General features: G+C 35.6%; 1 protein-coding gene across 1 annotated transcript in view; it reads right to left on the bottom strand.

The window, feature by feature from the left end:
- The window catches only part of LOC100467310 (complement factor H-like), a 32,199-nt gene extending 11,660 nt beyond the window's left edge, over nucleotides 1–20,539 (bottom strand). Inside the window, exons 1-7 of the mRNA XM_034667651.1 lie at nucleotides 20,521–20,539; nucleotides 14,155–14,331; nucleotides 12,532–12,714; nucleotides 12,234–12,413; nucleotides 5,400–5,561; nucleotides 2,060–2,242; nucleotides 1,382–1,591 (exon numbers count right to left, since the gene is read on the bottom strand). Of these exons, the coding sequence (XP_034523542.1) occupies nucleotides 1,382–1,591; nucleotides 2,060–2,242; nucleotides 5,400–5,561; nucleotides 12,234–12,413; nucleotides 12,532–12,595 (799 nt within the window). The 5' untranslated portion in view covers nucleotides 12,596–12,714; nucleotides 14,155–14,331; nucleotides 20,521–20,539. The remainder of the gene's footprint in view (nucleotides 1–1,381; nucleotides 1,592–2,059; nucleotides 2,243–5,399; nucleotides 5,562–12,233; nucleotides 12,414–12,531; nucleotides 12,715–14,154; nucleotides 14,332–20,520) is intronic.
- Nucleotides 20,540–20,545: the final 6 nt, after the last annotated feature.

Here is a 20,545-nt window from a genome sequence, read left to right as displayed (position 1 = left end):
TTTTTTTTTTTTTTTTTTTTTTTTTTTTTTTTTTTTTTTTTTTTTTTTTTTTTTTTTTTTTTTTTTTTTTTTAAAATAAATAAATAAATAAAGTAGAACAGGGGGATGGGGATATAAAAAGCCTTGAGAAATATGGACACAAGTAATGCTTGAGACCATACTACTTACATTTGCATTCCTTTCTGCCCATACAGGCCACCTGCATTATGCATGTATTTCTCATTTTTGCTTCCGCCAAAATCTGCTACCCTTAATTATGTCAAGTATCTTAGAAAATGATATACATATAAGGAGATAACTGACAGGCTAACAGTACATTAAACAATAATGTGATATAGGAACAGAGAATAGAAGTCTGAAAATGTGTAACAGAAGTTGTCCTGGAGGCGCCTGGGTGGCACAGTGGTTAAGCGTCTGCCTTCGGCTCAGGCCCTGATCCTGGCGTTATGGGATCGAGCCCCACATCAGGCTCCTCTGCTATGAACCTGCTTCTTCCTCTCCCACTCCCCCTGCTTGTGTTCCNAAATGATCACATAGGAGCTACGATCATATCACAGAGCAGGTGCACAGATGCTTCCTAAAACCATCATTCTGTGTGTGTCCAGCTGCCAACCTGAGCAAGAACCTGAAACTAAAAATGTCGATATATTTAGCAAAGAGACTTTCAATGCTTCTCAAACCAATAATGAATAATAAAAGGAAAAGCACTGAGAATTAGTCATCTTAAGAAAAGTACCATATATTGTAAGAAGTCAGAAGGAACACTGTAGGAAAAACAAGAATTTTTTTTTCAAAGATCCATTTTGCCTTTGTATGTGTTTTTTTTTTAAGATTTTATTTATTTATTTGAGAGAGAGAGACACCCAGCAAGAGAGGGAACACAAGCAGGGGGAGTGGGAGAGGAAGAAGCAGGCTCCTAGCAGAGGAGCCCGATGGGGGGGCTAGATCCCAGAACGCCGGGATCACGCCCTGAGCCGAAGGCAGAAACTTAATGACTGCACCACCCAGGCGCCCCAAAAAACAAGAATTTTTTTAAAAAACCTCCTGGCAAGGCGGGCACTACAACTCACATAAATTGAATGCGAATAGGTAAACTTATACAAATAGGGAGGTTTAGTGTTACTGTGACTCTAGTTTTAATTTTTTAAATGCCATAATTAAAAGTGACTCTATAATGAAATGAACAAAAATAGGATTGATTTGATTATACAAAAATTGAGTTTGGTAAAATACATAAACATAAATGATTTTAAATACTTAGATATAAGTGATTTCATATATTTAGAAACCTAAAGGATTCTGTATCATGACTTTGATGACAACTGATTATATTCAATGAATTGCACTGAAAATAGAATTTTAGTTTGCATACTGTCCTCACCTACACACTGAGGTGGAGAACTCCATTTTCCCATGTAGCACATTATCCAGTCTTCTCCAGATATCCTGAAACCATCTTCACAAATATAACTTAACTTAGTGCCATGTGCATAAAGCCTGCGATTAAATGTTTCTTTCCTTTCTTCTGAAGAACCAGATGCTTTCATGATTCCATGTTCTATATGAGGCGGTTGAGAACATGGAATCTTTTCTATATGAAGAACAGAGATCAAAGAGTCAAGCACCAATACAATGCTTACATTGAAAAATACAATCAAATACTACTTGGGATTTTAAAATAAAGACAATGTGAACAAATTAAATCATTTAAAACTGAAATATTTGCAACTTGCAAGCATATATGTCTCCATAATATCTATACTACTATCTTCTTGTTCAATATGCCCCTTCATTCTTGTCTTGCTCATCATAAGGAGTAAAATAGGCATAAAAGGAGATTTTATCTCATGTCTACATAGTAACCCAAAGTTTTTGTCTGTGTTCATTTCACCGAAGCAGTGAAAGAATGATGATTGATTTATATACTAAGATTGTAATTTACTGTTTCAAGATAAAGTGGAATATAGAGAAGGTCTTCCTCTTGCTTATTTACAGAAAGCACAGGGGAGAGTTAACTTCATTTGAAAGAACATCAGAAAACAAATTATGCACTACTGACCAACACAGCGTGGTACTGACTGCCATCTTCCACCTTTACACACAATTTCTTCTGCATCCTGAATTACATAATTTTCTTGACAGAGAACAGATATTTTTTCTCCATCCTGGTAATTCACTGTAGTTGTCATATCTTGAGCATTGGGAATCTGAGGTGGAGGTGGGCATGGCTGCATTTGTAGCTCTAAAAATATTAAAATTAGATTTCTTGATTTAAAAATCACATGTTAAAAATATCAGAAGGATAATTAAGCAGAAAACTCAAAATGATGCATCATAAATGATCACATTAATAATGGCATTCTGGGCTTAAATATGTTATACTCTTCAGCTTGGACAGTACTTTAGTATATCACGTTTGGCTTATTCTCATGGTTTTCTTTGTACTTTCTTCTTTTCATTCTTTCTGTGATCAATCTTGCATAGTTTGTATAAAACCTCTTTTAACTATTTCTAACCATTAGGATGTTCTAGCTGAATTATTCACNTGGTTTTCTTTGTACTTTCTTCTTTTCATTCTTTCTGTGATCAATCTTGCATAGTTTGTATAAAACCTCTTTAACTATTTCTAACCATTAGGATGTTCTAGCTGAATTACTCATNTCCTGGTAATTCACTGTAGTTGTCATATCTTGAGCATTGGGAATCTGAGGTGGAGGTGGGCATGGCTGCATTTGTAGCTCTAAAAATATTAAAATTAGATTTCTTGATTTAAAAATCACATGTTAAAAATATCAGAAGGATAATTAAGCAGAAAACTCAAAATGATGCATCATAAATGATCACATTAATAATGGCATTCTGGGCTTAAATATGTTATACTCTTCAGCTTGGACAGTACTTTAGTATATCATGTTTGGCTTATTCTCATGGTTTTCTTTGTACTTTCTTCTTTTCATTCTTTCTGTGATCAATCTTGCATAGTTTGTATAAAACCTCTTTAACTATTTCTAACCATTAGGATGTTCTAGCTGAATTACTCATTCAGTATCAGGCACTCAATAAAGACTGCTATCAAGATCTTTTTTACAGATGTCCACAATCAAATGTATTGGGATTGGATTAAAACCTTCACAGGATATTCTACCAAAGGAAGGTGATTAGCCACAGGAAGAATCACATTAGTTAACCATCAATTGGTCTGATACAAATTCTTGGCCAAGATAAAAATGAAATATGTTCACTAGTGATTTATAGTATGTTACTTAACATCCAAAACTCCCTGGAGATATCATTTACTAGCTTGCGCACGCTGTTTAAAGATATATAGACAGATGAACAGTTCAATGGATTAGACAGCCTGACTTTAGTCGCATGACCAGTGGGATATAAAAGACTTCTCTGTAAACTACTGTCTGAACTCCCATAAAACTGAGACACCTTGGATATATCTGGGCAGTTAATAATTTGAAGGCAAAGCATGTCCTGGTCAACTGAGGAAGGACTCTGGATGACTATACCTGGAAGCTTTTAGAACTCTATGATTTCTTGATTTTGCTTTCTCCTGTCACATCATATCTTTATTTCATTAAGTTTTTTGTGAGTATATACTGGGAAGTCGTCGAAGTCCTTTTCAGTTGTCCACATTTTATCTTCAATTCAAGGAAATATTTGACTGTGTAAACTTCATTCATGCTACTAATGTCAAATCTTCTATGAGTATTGTATATTTCATAAAAAATATTTTTACTTGGAGTGCCTGGGTGGCTCAGTCAGTTATGTGTCTGCCTTTGGCTCAGGTCATGATCCCAGAGTCTTGGGATGGAGCCTGCTTCTCCCTCTCTCTCTGCCCCTCCCCCTGTGTCGTGCTCTCTCTCTCACTCTCTCAAATATTTTTTTTTTATTTAAGTATCTTGGCATATTTTTTCAATGTATTTTCTTTTATGTCTGATGTCTGATGTTTAACCATTTTTTGTCCTAATAATCTAAACTTATATTTCCTCTTGATAAGCCTAGCCAGAAATTGATGTACTTACCAGATTTCCCTAAAAGCTGAATTATTATTCTGTAAGCCAGATGTTTATGCTTTTTTTAGCTTCTCATTATAACAATTTATACTTTAATTGTTCATTCCTTCCAAGTTCTTTGGGTCCATGTTCTTTTCTAAATTCTAGATGGTAATTCTTATTGCTTTTATTTTGTTCCTTGTCTTAGAATGCATGGTTTAAAGCTATAGATATCTTTGCCTTTGCTCTGTCCCATAGATTTCAATGTGTACTGCTAACATTGTTATTTTGTGTATTTTCTTTATTTCTGTTATATATTCTGTTATTTCTGTTATTAACCACCCATTTCATTACACAAGCAGATATCTTATAGAAATTCATAAGCTTTCCTTGAAAATTTTATGGAAATGAAAAGACCAGAATAAGTAAAACAATTTTGAAAAGCAAGAACATAATTGGAGAATACAAAACTTATTATAAAGCAATGTGGCAGGAATAAGAATAGAAAAATGGATACATGGGCTGATAGAGTCTAGAAATAGGTCAATATTTACATACTTAACTGATTTATTTCAAAGTCTTTCCCATACATATTGCTAGAACTGGCATCTATATTTTTTAAATCAACCCCTATTTTACACCAAACTCAAAAAGTAAAGTAAGATGGATGATATACCTAAATATAAATGCTAAAACTCTAAAGATTCTAGAACTTATTGTAGAACACATGTACTTCATTGCATGCAAATATTTATTTCCTTTCAAAAAAGAACTAAAAAATATGTTGAAATGTAGATAGTAGATCGGATTTCCCTATTGGTATGACACTACTTTCTATGTATTCTAGGCTTGAGAAAATTGGTTAAAATATTGAAGATAGTGAGATAAGGTGTCCTACAGATAGAGAAGAGAGAGACAAAATACTAAAAGTGGAAAACTGGAATATAAAGCCTGTGCTATTCAATTGGAATTGGTAGTGTTAATAGGATGCAGAGGTTTCAAGACAGATAAACACAAAAATAAAAAGATGATTAGAGAGATAATACATACATGAATATATACATGGATAGATACGTAAATGGATATATAGATACACAGATACATACTACTTATAGGCATAGGTATGGGCATAGGCACATTTGTGTGTAATAAAAGGAGTTAAAGCCCTTCCAATAGTAATGAGTACACCTACTGCCCAGATGTTAATTTCCAACCAAGTTTCTAGGTGGTTTGTTATATAGCTAATACACATGATACAATCAATATTTAAAAGCAGTGTTTCAGTTATGTTTTATTATTTGAATAATGAATAGCTAATTTTTTAAGACATAAGATCATTCCTTTACAAGTCAGAAAGAAATCAAATTCTTGAAAATATTATAAATAAGAGCTTACTTGTGCAGGCTATTTCAGGATCCCATCTTCCATTTATGCAGATTGAGTGTTTGTGTTCCGATCTTCCTTTACATTTGTAACTTATGTTGGTGTTATGACCAAATTCAACCACCTCATAGTCAAATAACTGTGATAGTTTACATTTCTTAAGTTCATTGGTTGCTGTAAAATGAAAATATTCCCTTGAAAAGACTAATTATAAAAATCAAAACAACCACTACATAAAAAATAGCTATAGAGAGCTGGAACAAACAATTTTAAAATTTGTATGGAACCAGAAAAGTCCTTGAATAGCTAAAGGAATGTTGAAAAAGAAAACCAAAGCTGGAGGCTTCACAATCCCAGACTTCAAGCTCTATTACAAAGCTGTCATCATCAAGACAGCATGGTACTGGCACAAAAACAGACACATAGATCAATGGAACAGAATACAGACTCCAAAAATGGACCCTCAACTCTATGCTTAACTAGTCTTCAACAAAACAGGAAATAATATCCAATGGAAAAAAGACAGTCTCTTCAAAAAGTGGAGCTGGGAAAATTGGTCAGCCACATGCAGAAGAATGGAACTGGACCATTTCCTTACACCATACACAAAAATAGACTCAAAATGGATGAAAGACCTCAATGTGAGACAGGGATTCATCAAAATCCTGTCAGGCAGGAGAACACAGGCAGCAACCTCTTTGACCTGGGCCTCACCAACTTCTTGCTAGACAGGTCTCCAAAGGCAAGANAAAATCCTGTCAGGCAGGAGAACACAGGCAGCAACCTCTTTGACCTGGGCCTCACCAACTTCTTGCTAGACAAGTCTCCAAAGGCAAGAGAAACAAAGGCAAAAATGAACTATTGGGACTTCATCAAGATAAGAAGCTTTTGCATAGCAAAGGAAACAGTTGACAAAACCAAAAGACAACCTACAGAATGGGAGAAGATATTTGCAAATGTTTNACAACCTACAGAATGGGAGAAGATATTTGCAAATGACATATCAGATAAATGGCTAGCATCCAAAATCTTTAAGAACTTATCAAACTCATCACCCAAAGAATAATCCAATCAAGAAATGGGCAGAAGACATGTACAGACATTTCTCCAAAAAAGACATCCAAATGGCCAACAGACATATGAAAAAATGCTCCACATCACTTGGCATCAGGGAAATACAAATCAAAACCACAAGATACCACCTCACACCAGACAGAATGGCTAAAATTAACAAGTCAGGAAATGACAGATGTTGGTGAGGATGTGGAGAAAGGGGAACACTCTTACACTGTTGGTGGGAATGCAAGCTGGTGCAGCCACTCTGGAAAACAGTATGGAGGTTCCTCAAAAAGAGCTACCCTATAACCCAGCAATTGACCTACTAGGTATTTACCCCAAAGATACAAATGTAGTGAACTGAAGGTGCATCTGCACCCCAATGTTTATAGCACCAACGTCCATGACAGCCAAACTATGGAAAGAGCCTAGATGTCCTAGATGTCTGTCGAGAGACGAATGGATAAAGAAGAGGTGAGATAGATAGATAGATATATATATATATATCTCCATATCATGGAATACTACTCGGCCATCAAAAAAAAAATGAAATCTTGCCATTTGCAATGACATGGATGGAACTAGAGGGTATTATGCTAAGTGAAATGCATCAGTCAGAGAACGACAATTATCATACAATCTCACTGATATGTGGAATTTAAGAAACAAAACAGAGGATCATAGGAGAAGAGAGGGAAAAATAAAACAAGACAAAATCAAAGAGGAAGACAAATCATAAGAGACTCTTAATCATAGGAAACAAACTGAGTGTTGCTGGAGAGGAGGGGGGTGGGGGGATGGAACAACTGGGTAATGGGCTTTAAGGAGGGCACATGATATAAAGACCACTGGGTGTTGAATAAGACTGATGAATCACTGACTCTACCTCTAAAGCTAATAATAACTATATGTTAATTAATTGAATTTAAATTTTTAAAAAAGTATAAAAATAGGTATAGAGTCCATAGTCTAATGAAATTAGACTTCATGCTCATAAATTTCACTGAGTCATCCTGATCATACTGCATGAGAGGGGCTAGCATGTATGAGTGTAAGTCTTGTATCCAGTCTTTGAAATATCAGAGAAAATATCCATCATAAAGACATTTTGCACTTTGTGGAATGGAAGACCATAAAAGGGTTTTTTTTGATGATGTACATAGGGAATAGTCATCGCATAACTGAATTTGGTCCCATATTTGAAATCTGTGCAAATGTTCACAATTATTTGCTTCCTTATTTCAAGCATCTCTATATTATTTTTAATCCATAATCTTAAATATTAAAATAAGAACAATTATTTGTGGAAATAGAATATATGAAACTGCCAACTTAAACACATTTTATCAAAAATGATACTGTGATATAAATTTAAAAGTACATCTAAGATGTATAGGATATGAATATTTAAGCAAATATTTTGTATGATCACCAAAAGACAGAGACAGGTACTTGGAATAAGAAATTGGGTGTTTACACAGAAATAGTAAAAATAATCCTAAAATTTGCATGGAACCACAAAAGACCCCGAATTGCCAAAGAAATCTTGACAAAGGAAGATGCTAGAGCCATCAAAATCCCTGATTTCAAACTATTATAACAAACCTATATAAACCAAAACAATATGGTACTGGCGTACGAATAGACACATAGATCAATGTAACAGAATAGGGAGCCCAGAAAAAAAATCCACATATATGATCAGTTAATTTACGACAAAAAAGCCAAGAATATACAATGAGGAAAGGACAGTCTCTTCAATAAACAATGTTGGAAAAACTGAGGAGCCATATGCAAAAGAATTAAATTGGACAACTATCCTATACCATATACAAAAATCAACTTAAAATGGGTTAAAGACTTAAATGTAAGACCTAAAACCATAAAATTCCTGGAAGAAAACATAGTAAGTTCCTTGACATCAGTCTTGATGATGTTTTTTTTTGGATCTGACTCCCAAGCCAAAGGCAACAGAAGTAAAAATTAAACCAGTGGGACTACATCAAAGTAAAAAGCTTCTGCACAGCAAAGGAAATGATCGAAATGAAAAGGTGACCTACTGAATGGGAGAAAATATTTGCAAATCATATATCTGATAAAGAGGGTTAGCAGCCAAAATATATAAGAAACTCATATAACTCAATAGCAAAGAAAACTAAATAATCTGATTAAAAAATGGGTGGAGGACCTGAAGAGACTTTTTTTTTTTTTTTGAGAGAGAGATGATGTGCACGAGTGCAAGCAGGGGAGGGAGGGGCAGAGGGAGAGGGAGAGAAAGAATCTTAGGCAGGCTCCATGCCCAGCATGTAGCCTGACACTGGGCTCGATCTCACAACTCTGAGATCATGACCTGAGCTGAAATCAAGAGTTAGATGCTTAACCAACTGACCCACCCAGGTGCCCTGAGGAGACATTTTCCCAAACAAGACATACGAATGGCCAACAGGCACATGGAAAGATGTTCAACATCTCTAACCATTAGGGAAATACAACTCAAAACCACACAACGTGATATGGCCTCATACCTGTGGCTATTATCAAAAAGACAAGAAACAACAAGCTTTGATGAAGATGTGGGGAAAATGGATCCCTTGTGCACTACTGGTGGGAATGTAAATTGGTATAGCCACTTTGGAAAACAGTATGGAGGTTCCCCAAAAAATTTAAAATAGAACTACCATATGGTCTAGCAATTTCACTTCTAAGTATTTATCTGAAAAAAAAAATGAAAACACTAATTCGAAAAGATGTGCACCCCCATATTTATTGCAGCATTATTTACAATAGCCGAGGTAGGGAAGCAATCTAAATGTCCATCAACTCATGAACGGATAAAGAAGAGGTGGTATATAAACACAATAGAATATTATTCAGCCATAAAAAACAATAAAATCTATCCATTTGCAACAACATGGATGGAACTTAGGGCATTATGATAAGGAAAATAATTCAAATAAATACCATATCATTTACTTATACGTGGAATCTAAAAAACAAAACAAAAGCTCATGGATATAAAGAACAAATTGGTAATTACCAGAGGTGGTGGTGGGTGAAATGGGTGAAGGCAGTCAAATACAAACTTTCAGTTATAAAATAAATAAGTCATGGGGATGTAATGTACCGCATAATGACTACAGTTAACAATACCGTGCTGCATATTTTTAAGTTACTAAGAAAGTAGATCTTGAGGGACACGTGGCTCAGTCAGTTAAGCCTCTGACTCTTGATTTTGGCTCAGGTTATGATCTCAGGGTCATGAGATCGAGCCCTGCCTCAGGCTTCATGCTGGGCATAGAGCCTGCTCAAGTTTCTCTCTCTCCCTCTCCTGCTGCCCCTCCCCCAACCCTGCTCACACACATGCTTCCTTTCTCTCAAAAAAAAAAAAAAGTAGACCTTTAAAGATCTCATCACAAGAAAAAAACATTCTGTAAATATATGGTAATGGACGTTAACTAGACTTATTGTGATCATTTCACAATGTATACAAATAACAAATCATTACCTTGTATACCTAAAACATAATGCTGCATGTCAATTATAAATAAATAAATATATATAAATTAAAATCCACCTAAAAAAAGAAATTTATTGTTTAAAGGCATGAACTGTCTTCCACATATACTCTTAGAATCTTCGAGAAGCAATTTTTTTACACCTGATCATTCTATAATCCAATAATATTATAATGCCATAATGATAAACATATTGCTTGCTTCAATATGTTAATTATGGACTATAGAAGCTTTTATATAATATATTTCAATAATTCAATAAAAATGGTAGTCCTTTTTGAAGTTGATAAAATCTCGTTGTAGGTCTTTGCCAGTATTTGTCAATGGTTTAAAATGCAGAGTCAGGCAAGGATGAACAGAGGAAAGTCAAGTGCCTGGCCAAAGAAAAGTAAAGATTTTGTAATGCAACTTAAAAAAAAAAAAAGGAGGCTAATTCAAAACAAACTAGAGGCTCAAGGCTTAGTCCTATTTTTAGAACGGGTCCAGGGTGTTGAACAAGATAAAAGAAGGTATTCCTCAAGGCAGGGTAACTGAAGAAAGATCTATAATCAAGAAGAGTGTTGTTGGTTGCTGTCATGTCCAATTTTTGAAAGGATTTCTTTATTAGAAGAAAATAAACATATGGAGAAGAGTGAAAGAAAGAGTAGAGGTACAAAGTAAATGTTTAGGGGGAAAACTGGAGCAAAACCTAAGCTAGCCAAGAAGGTTCTATTAAATTTAATACAGGTAGGGGCGCCTGGGTGGCACAGCAGTTGGGTGTCTGCCTTCGGCTCAGGGCGTGATCCCGGCGTTATGGGATCGAGCCCCACATCGGGCTCCTCTGCTATGAGCCTGCTTCTTCCTCTCCCACTCCCCTTGCTTGTGCTCCCTCTCTCACTGGCTGTCTCTATCTCTGTTGAATAAATAAATAAAATCTTTAAAAAAAAATTTAATACAGGTAGAAGACTAATGTTAAGAAGGCAAACTCTGAGGCCGGGGGAGAGCAACCATTGAAGCAGATGTTTTGGTGTAAGTTATGCTGAAACGCTGAGAGTTTTCATGCCTGATATTACCTTGGGTTTTTCCCCCATAGGAAAGAAATGAGGTGAGATCATTTGCGGGGATAAAAGAGCACAAAAATGAGGTTTGGTCTTGGGGTGACTGGCAGTACCTTTGACAGGAATGTGTTGAGCAAACTGTGCTAATAAGCAACAAAATGTATTGACCTGGTTAACAAACTCCTATCAAATGTCTCCTCTATGCCAGCCAGTCTTCTGTGTACTGGGAATACGTCAGTGAACAAAACAAGTACAAGTCTCTGCTCTCCTATATCTTCTCCTGGGTTAATAAATGCCTAGAAATCAGATGAATAAGTAAGACTGGGCATCCAGGGCTCTCTTTGAATGTAGAACTCAGGAAAACTCTTGGAAAGAACTCATTCAAAGGGAAAAGTGAAAGACCCAAGGTTCTCCAGGTTAGGCCTCTAAGGACAGGATGATTCAGAAATTGTTTTCCTGGCCCACCTTCGACTGCCCCCCTTGACTGAGTTATGCTCCTGTCCAGGAAAGCCTGACACGCATCCACCCACCCTCCAGCACATGCACTTCTTTGTGCTGCATTCAAAACAGGCTGAGCAATCGTTATTGTTAGAAGCTTTGAGAGTGGCAAGATTCCTATGGGAGTGGAGCAAATGGGTATTTTCTCAACTTCGCTTCTTTGTTTTCCAGGGCCTGAAAGAAAGAGTGCCATATAAAAACAAAAATGGTATTTATGTAAAGATAGTTATATTTTCTTGGTAATAGGTGTGCATAGTTTAATCATATATATACCTGCAAGTAAAATTTAGCTTCACACTTACAAACAATGTTAACATCAGGGACAGAAAAATTCATAAATTCAATTGCTAATTAATATTTTTCCTCTGTAGATACATATTGAACTATAAACAACAAATGTTTGAATACATTATAATTTAAGACCTGACATTTTCACAAATAATCTCTAAATTTCAAAAATATCATTATATCTGTATATATCAAGAAATGCTATTTGGGGCACCTGAGTCTCTCAGTTGGTTAAGCGTCTGCCTTGGGCTCAGGTCATGACCCCGGGGTCCCGGGATCGCCCTGTGTTTTGGGCTCCCTGCTCAGTGGGGAGCCTGCAGCTCTCTTGCCCTCTGCCCCTCCACCCAGCTTGTGCTCTCACTCATACTCTCTCTCAAATAAATAAACAAAATCTTTAAAAAAACACTTTAAAATTTTTTTTTAAATTAAGAAAAAAGAAATGCTATTCTTACCAACGCACTGAGGAAGTTGGGTCCACATTCCTCCAGCACATGTAATTGATCTGTGTCCAATCAATGTAAATGTTTCTCTGCAACTGAACTCCACTGAATCTCCGTGGTGATAGGGAGGGGCAGAAGACTCAACAACATAGCCATACTCAAGTGCCGGTATATCTCCACATGTAGTGCCCTCTGTAAAAATTTCACAAAAATATGCTTATCTTTAAAAAATAATTTATGTGGTTAAATGAATATAAACAAAAAGTGTTGATTTAATCAAGTTTGAATATTCATGATTTTTATACATTACCAATACATACGGGCAACTTTGTCCATTCTCCATCAACACATTGAATTATATTAGGACCCTTCATCAAAAATCCAGGGTTGCAAACATATTCCACTAATTGATTGTGTTCATAATTTTCTTTGTTTGTTTTTTTAACCTCCCCACTGGGGAGTTGAGGAGGTGTACCACAGGATCTTACTAGCTCTGCAAGAGAAATACTGTGTAAATAATGGTTACAGTGTCTATTTTATAACTTAAAAATCCACTAAAATGGAGAGATTTTTTTTCTTTAATCACTTTATTATTCATTACATAATTTCTTATAGCATTCTTAAGCAGTAAAAAAAATGGGGATAACAACAGATTCATTTCCCAGTTCCATTATAGTGAACTAGCCTATTAGTATATCCATGCCTTGAAAATATATTCAATATATATAGGCATAAATCTGGCTAAAGATGTACAAAACTGATAAACTAAAAATGAGAAAGCATCATAGAGATAATCTAAAGGCCCAAATAAAAGAAGAAATTATAGTTTAGAAGATTTAATATTGTTAAGATACCAATTTTCCCCAGTGATATTACCCCATTCAAAATCACTGCAGGTTTTTTTGTAGAAATTGACAAACTGATTGTAATATTCACATGCAAATGCAAAGAACCTAGAATGGCTTAAAAAATGAAAAAGAAGAAAAGTTTGAAGGGTTAACATGTGATTTCAATACTTATTACAAAACAGTAATTAAGAAGCTTTGGTTTGGGCATAAAGACAATGACAAAAAACAGAATGGAGTTCAGAAATAGACTCACATCTATATGGACAATTGATTTTTGACAAAGCTGCAAAAGGCAATTCAAGGGAAAATGACCATTTTTTCTACAAATTGATGTAGAAAAATTGGATACCCATATACAAATCAAATCAGAGCTTTGATTCTATCATATCTCATATACAAAAATTAACTAAAAGTAGAGCATAGACCTAAATGTAAAACCTAAAACCTTTAGAAAACATAGGAGAAAATCTTTGTGAACTGAGATTTGCAAAATGTCTTAGATATGACACATAAAAAAAATAAAGACACAAAAAATATTTTCTGACTACCTTACAATCCTATAAACATAAGAAACTTCAAGGGTGGATTAAACACCTTGGTAAAACCCCGAATTCAGTTTTGAAAGTACAGTTCAGACAAATAGGAAAAAGTAACAAAAAAACACGTTCAATGATCTAGATATTCTAAACATGTATCCAAACCAATTAGTAAATGTGGCTATATAAGTATATTAATATTCATATTTCATGCAACATTTTATCAAAACCTTTTTTTTAAAAGTACCATCATTTGAGACAAGAGACAAGCAATTGATCAACATATTTAACTTTGATTAAGCCATACATGTAATGGACTTGACCAAAAGTTGCTTAATATTGTTTAGACACAATCAATGAGTTAAGGCCAATGCTATCAAAAGTGTCCAATACTAATGGCGGAATTGTAGGCAAAAGGAAAAGTAACAAAAGTCCCTTTGGTGTCAGACACCCTGCAAATATCTATGGATACTCCTACTACATATTTCAATAAACAATTGGAGATTAATTTCTAATTCTTGTTTCAGCAATTGTAGGATAAACATTCACCTTTACATGTTGGAAAATTAGGGGACCATCCAAAGTGGTAACACTGAACTGAATCTGGTCCAACTCTTGTCAATCTTTGTCTGCAGGAGAATTTCAACACGTCTCCAACTTTATATTTGTCTTTTCTGGGCTCAACAATTAAGTGTTTTTCTAATAGAGGAATCTCACATTCTCTTTCTATAAAAAAGGTAAAAAAATTAATAAGAATATATAATTAATCATTACCAAAGTAAATTTTACATGTGTCACATAATAACGGGGGGGGAGGGCAAGGTATTACATATACAGAGGGGCTTCAGATAAATTCTCTTCTTCGAAAACTGTTGCATTTTAGATTTTATAGACCTTCTAAATCCACACAGGACTCTGAGAAATATTAAGGTGTTGAACAGCAATAGATGTGTCCTAATAATTTATTTGTAAAGTCAGTTTGTCTATAATGGATCTGATTTTTAAAACTGACATTTATAAAATTTAATGATATATTTTTCAGACTCTCAAAACAGAAAAGCATTGTCTCACATTAAAACAACTAATGCTACAATTTTTAAATTACACACTTAAATAAAAATTGGTATTTTGGGGGCGCCTGCGTGGCTCAGTCGTTAAGCGTCTGCCTTCGGTTCAGGGTGTGATCCCAGTGTCCTGGGATCGAGCTCCTCATCGGGCTCTCTGCTCTGCCCGGAGCCTGCTTCTTCCTCTCCCACTCCCCCTGCTTGTGTTCCTCTCGCCGGCTGTCTCTCTCTCTCTGTCAAATAAATAAATAAAATCTTTTAAAAAAATTGATATTTTTGTTTAATATTATTGGGGACCTAGAACTCTAAAGAGAAACATTTCTATGTATTTTAGTTAGAGGAACATTTAAAAAGTTTAATCGATACTTTGTAAGTGAAGAAATCAAACTAAAACACGAAACAAAATGAAGAAACATGTTCAAGGATAGTCATATTCTAGGTGTCCTGAATATTTATGCAATATACAACTATCTATTCTTATTTTATCTATAATTATAGTAACTTAATAAATTGCTAATTGTTCTGATTCACATTAGGAAGGTGTAAAATTATTCCTTAAAATTTGTGATATTTGTGACATTGCTAAGTATTATCAAAAACTGCATTTTTCTTATTAGAAATCCTATCTTGCTAACTAACTTATAAAATTAAAAAACTGAAATTTAAAAATTAGAATATTAAAAAGAATATTCATACTATCTATAAGTCAAGTATTAACACATATCATAAAATTAGATGTAAGACAACTATTTTTAAAAGTAATGCCGCAGGGGCGCCTGGGTGGCACAGTGGTTAAGCGTCTGCCTTCGGCTCAGGGCGTGATCCCGGCATTATGGGATCGAGCCCCACATCGGGCTCCTCCATTATGAGCCTGCTTCCTCCTCTCCCACTCCCTCTGCTTGTGTTCCCTCTCTCGCTGGCTGTCTCTATCTCTCTTGAATAAATAAATAAAATCTTAAAAAAAAATAATAAAAGTAATGCCACAAAAAATAACTCTGCAAATTTGCTTTTTTGCTTTAATGTTGAATTTTATAGCTTAGTTGAGAAGGTCACACTTGACGAGAACTACAGGGAATCTCTCCTAAAATTCTACTTCAAACTTCTACATAGCAATTCTTTTATTTGTACGTTATCTTTGTCTATTACTTTCTGTTGTATCACATTGTGAAAAATGTTGCCTTAAACAACACCAAAAACAATAATAATGATAATGATAAGTCTTGGCTGTTGGCTATTTCCCAACTGTTATATAGAGATAGTGACTCTTAAAATGTAATGTAAAGAAGAGTTTGAATGGGCATACCCTGTATTAGAGATACTATCTTTATCCAAAAGTCAAAATCATAAATCCAGGCACTGATACTTGGAAATGCTAGTACGAATTTTTTTAAGTGTACATTTATTTAAGATTGCTGGAAATACTGTTTGGCTTAAGTGGTTTATGATAATAATCCTTTTATTTTTTTTAAGATTTTATTTATTTGAGAGAGAGCATGAATGGTGGGGGGGGTGCAGGGAGAGAAAAGGACAAGCAGACTCCCCAGTGAGTGTGGAGCCCAATGCAGGGCTCGATTCCACAATCCTGAGATCATGACCTGAGCCAAAGTCAGGGACTTAACCAACTGAGCCACCCAGATACCCCAACAATAATTCTTTGGAAACCTCTCCCAAAAGGAGAAAATTCCCAGGACAATAAAGTCAGACAACAGCCAATCTTTGTGCAATTTTCTGCTACATGGTAGAGGGAAGTTATTTGAAAAGAACACTAAACTGTCCTTTGTTCATTCAACTTTGAGAGGACTTACCATGCTGGTGAATTCCTACCAATGGGTTCACAAGGTCATAAGTTTTATAAAATTTGCAATAAAAGCCTTATTGGCCACATCAATTTTTACCACTGTCCCTGTCACTCCAACTTCTACTCCATCCCATTTTTCTGACATGTGGTGACATTGGAAATATCACAGGAATTACATATTCATGATCTTGAATTCTTCTTTAAAGACGGCCCCTCAACATTGTTAAAGTTTCTGATTTCATAAAACTTGGGTCTGTCTCTAATCCCAGAAAAGAAATTCATGATCATCTTAAAAGCCTCCCCTTTTACTTAGAAGAAAATCCAATCTCTTTATGATCCATTTCCTGCCTACACTTCCAGCATAACTGACATCTCTCTCCCCCTGGCAATCCAGACTCCAGGCTTTTTGATCTTTGGATTTTTTAAATAGTTCAAGTTCTTTGCTGCTTCAGCTGTCACACAGACCCCCATCTCTATCCTGAAGTGTTTTCAGCCTTTCTTTGTGCATATGCTGTCCTATAGAAAATAGAGCCCTCCCATTTTCCAATTTCTTGGATTCTTTTGTTTCTTTGAACACAGTTACATATAAAATATATTTAAAATGTTTTTATCATCTGGTTCATTATTTCACTTAATTCATTGGTTGGTTGTTTTTTGTTTTTTTTGTGTTTTTTTTTTTTTCATATTGGAATGATATCTCCCAAAAGGCCCATGTTTGTGGGTTTTCACCATTCTCTCCTGGCCTATTTCTAGCTCATAAACAGGTGTTTGTTGACAGCCTGAATTAATCAGCTTTAACTGGGACCAAGACACTACTAAGCCAGCCTACCTCATCTCAGTAATAAACTCACTGTGTGCCCCTTTCTTGAAGTCTCTATTTTAAACCTTTTTTATTCTTCCTAAGTGGTGTTCTCCTCCTTTCTCCATGCACCGTTCAATCTCAGGTGACTCTGTCTTATACTTCAAAGGAAAGTGGAAACCATCAGCTCCTGCTCCTTTCCAGCATGAGATTTATACATCTGTTTTCCTTCCTTCCTCCTATCACAAAGTTGGAAGTAGCTGTGTTGCCACAGAAACCTCGTGCTTCCGCAGAGCTCCGGTTCCCTTTCCTTTCCCTCCCACCCCCACGGGGAAATGTCTACCTCGAGTATTCAGTCTCTATTATATCCTATTTAGCATTCACTTGGCTCTAAAGTCCTCCATCTTTAAAAAAAAAAAAAGAATCTTCCCTTTGGTGTATGATTTCCTCTAGCAATATTCTGCATTCCTATTCAACATAGTCACACAAACGTCTTGAAAGAGTTAGGACCACACGCTGTACTGAAGTGCTTACTGATTATTTTTCTTCAGTAAACTCTACTTAGGTTCTGCACCATGTATTCCTTCCAAAACTATTTCTGTTACAGTTATTGCTGGCCTCCAAGTAGTCAAATCTGTCATATTTTCAGTCTTCTCGACAGATGTATCAACTTATTTAGTCTACAACCAAAGCAACCTATTGAAACATTAGAACAAGCATACATTTTAAAGCCTTTTACGGATAAAGAGGAGCCAACAAAGCTTCAACTAGGCTTGATACATTGCCCTAAAATACATACTTAGTACGTAGTGGAATTAGAATGAGAGACCATCCAGGCTGACCCACAGGTTTCACTTTAATCATTCTGGCATATTTTCTCTCCCTTTAGTCACTTTCTTCTCTCCATTTCTATGACAACATTCATTACTACATTTTTTCCCTCCCAATTTCCACATCCTCCATTTTTTCTGTCTACTTTGCTACCCCTATTCCTCTTCTGTCTGACACCTAAATGTTAGAATGCTTCTGGGCTCAGTCCTGAGCTCTCTGTTCTTGTCATTCAATATTCTTTCCCAATTTGATATCATCATTCATATGGGGATAATCCCAAATGTATATGTCCTGGCTAGACCCATCTATCCAACTCTGTAATTTACATATCAAAGTTTTATTGTCCGTGGCATCTCAGCCATTGTGTGTCCAAATCAGAACTTGTGATATTCCTCGAAAGTGCTCTCTCTCCTGACAGCATCATTTCACAGAAAACCACTGGCATTTACCTGGTTACTTAAAAAAAAAATCAAATAAAACATGAATCCTTGACTTCATACTCTTTCTCACACCCAACATTTAGTAATATTTTCTGTGCTTTCTACCACCAAAATATATCCCAAATCTGTCCTCCATTCTGTATCCACTCAGTCATCACCCTACGTGATCCCCACCTTTCTCACCCTACAAGGACTCTTGAATATTGTCTTGCCTACCACAAGAATAGTATACAAGGCACGGGGTGGGGGGGGGATAAAACAACTTTCAGAAATTCAAATCAAATTACATCATTCCTTTTCTTAAACACTCATTTATAGCTTTTTTTAATATAATACTATTTTTTATTGTATTATGTTAGTCACCATACAGTACATCCCTGGTTTTTGATGTAAAGTTCGATGATTCATTAGTTGCATGTAACACCCAGTGCACCGTGTAATACGTGNTTTTTTATTATATTATGTTAGTCACCATACAGTACATCCCTGGTTTTTGATGTAAAGTTCGATGATTCATTAGTTGCATGTAACACCCAGTGCACCGTGTAATACGTGCCCTGCTTACTACCCATCACCATTCCCCCACCCCTCTCCCCTCTGAAGCCCTCTGTTTCTCATAGTCCATAGTCTCTCATGCTTCATNAGTCCATAGTCTCTCATGTTTCATTCCCCCTTCTGATTACCCCCCTTTTCTTTATCCCTTTCTTCCCCTACCGATCCTCCTAGTTCTTATGTTCCATAGATGAGAGAAATCATATGATAATTGTCTTTCTCTGCTTGACTTATTTCACTTAGCATTATCTCCTCCAGTGCCGTCCATGTTGCAGCAAATGTTGAGAATTCGTTCTTTCTGATAGCTGAGTAATATTCCATTGTATATATGGACCACAGCTTCTTAATCCAGTCATCTGTTGAAGGGCATCTCGGCTCCTTCCACGATTTAGCTATTGTGGACAATGCTGCTATGAACATTGGGGTGCATATGGCCCTTCTCTTCACTACGTCTGTATCTTTGGGGTAGATAACCAGTAGCACAATGGCTGGATCATAGGGTAGCTCGATTTTTAACTTTTTAAGGGACCTCCACACTGTTTTCTCATTTATAGCTTTTTATCAATGATAAAATTAATCTAAATGCTGAGATGCCCTGATATAACCTAAGTAATCCTTTCTTTGCTTCCTATCTAGCCTCAGCTCATAAAATTCTCCCACACCTTGACTGGAATCCACTTACAGAGATATCTCCCAAATACCATTTTGTTGTCAAAGCTTTGCACACTCTACATCCACTCATTTTCCCGCACATTCAAGCTCTCTTTCTAATTCTGGACAGCTGCTTGGCAAACACAAAAGAGATTCATGCAACAGTCCACAGAACTTGTCAAAGTCAGAAAATAAAGAGCTCTTCTTGGGACCTGCAAAAATTAACTTTCAAGGTGGGACAGGTCAAGCAGAAACTTGAGAGAAAATAGCTGAGGAAGTTGTAAGAAACTAAAATGTTACTAAGGAGAGCTAAGTTTAAAATTTAAAAGCTTTCATTTAGTAAAACAAAAATAATTATACTTTAATCACAAACCTGTGATGTATATGACCCATCAGAAACATTACATTAATGTACTATGTTAAGGATAGGGTATTCTCTTTGGGCTTCAGAACACCTTCTCTTCCCAGTTGACATTAAGTCAGAAGGATTCACCCTGAATTTAATTATTGTGCCTTAAGACACAATTATCTCCAGATAATTCAAAAAAAAATTTTTTTAAAGGAACACATAGCGTTTTTTAACTCAGTTTTCCTTTTACAAACCTTATTTCCAGGTAACTGATAACTGCTAGTTGAAGACAAAAAGTGTTGTTGTGGTGGTTTTTAATTGAAGTAGAATTATCAATGGTATATTAGTTTCAGGTGCACAACAGGGTCATTCAACAATTACAGATTTTTTTTATCCTGAAAAAGAAGAATACCTGAGAAAAGGGTACTTACTGTAACATGTGGGTGTATCAGACCA

Source organism: Ailuropoda melanoleuca, chromosome 8, assembly GCF_002007445.2.
Source record: "Ailuropoda melanoleuca isolate Jingjing chromosome 8, ASM200744v2, whole genome shotgun sequence".
In the NCBI taxonomy this organism is placed as follows: Eukaryota; Metazoa; Chordata; class Mammalia; order Carnivora; family Ursidae; genus Ailuropoda; species Ailuropoda melanoleuca.
The sequence above is the reverse complement of the archived record's forward strand: the minus strand, read 5'-3'. Positions and strand labels throughout refer to the sequence as shown.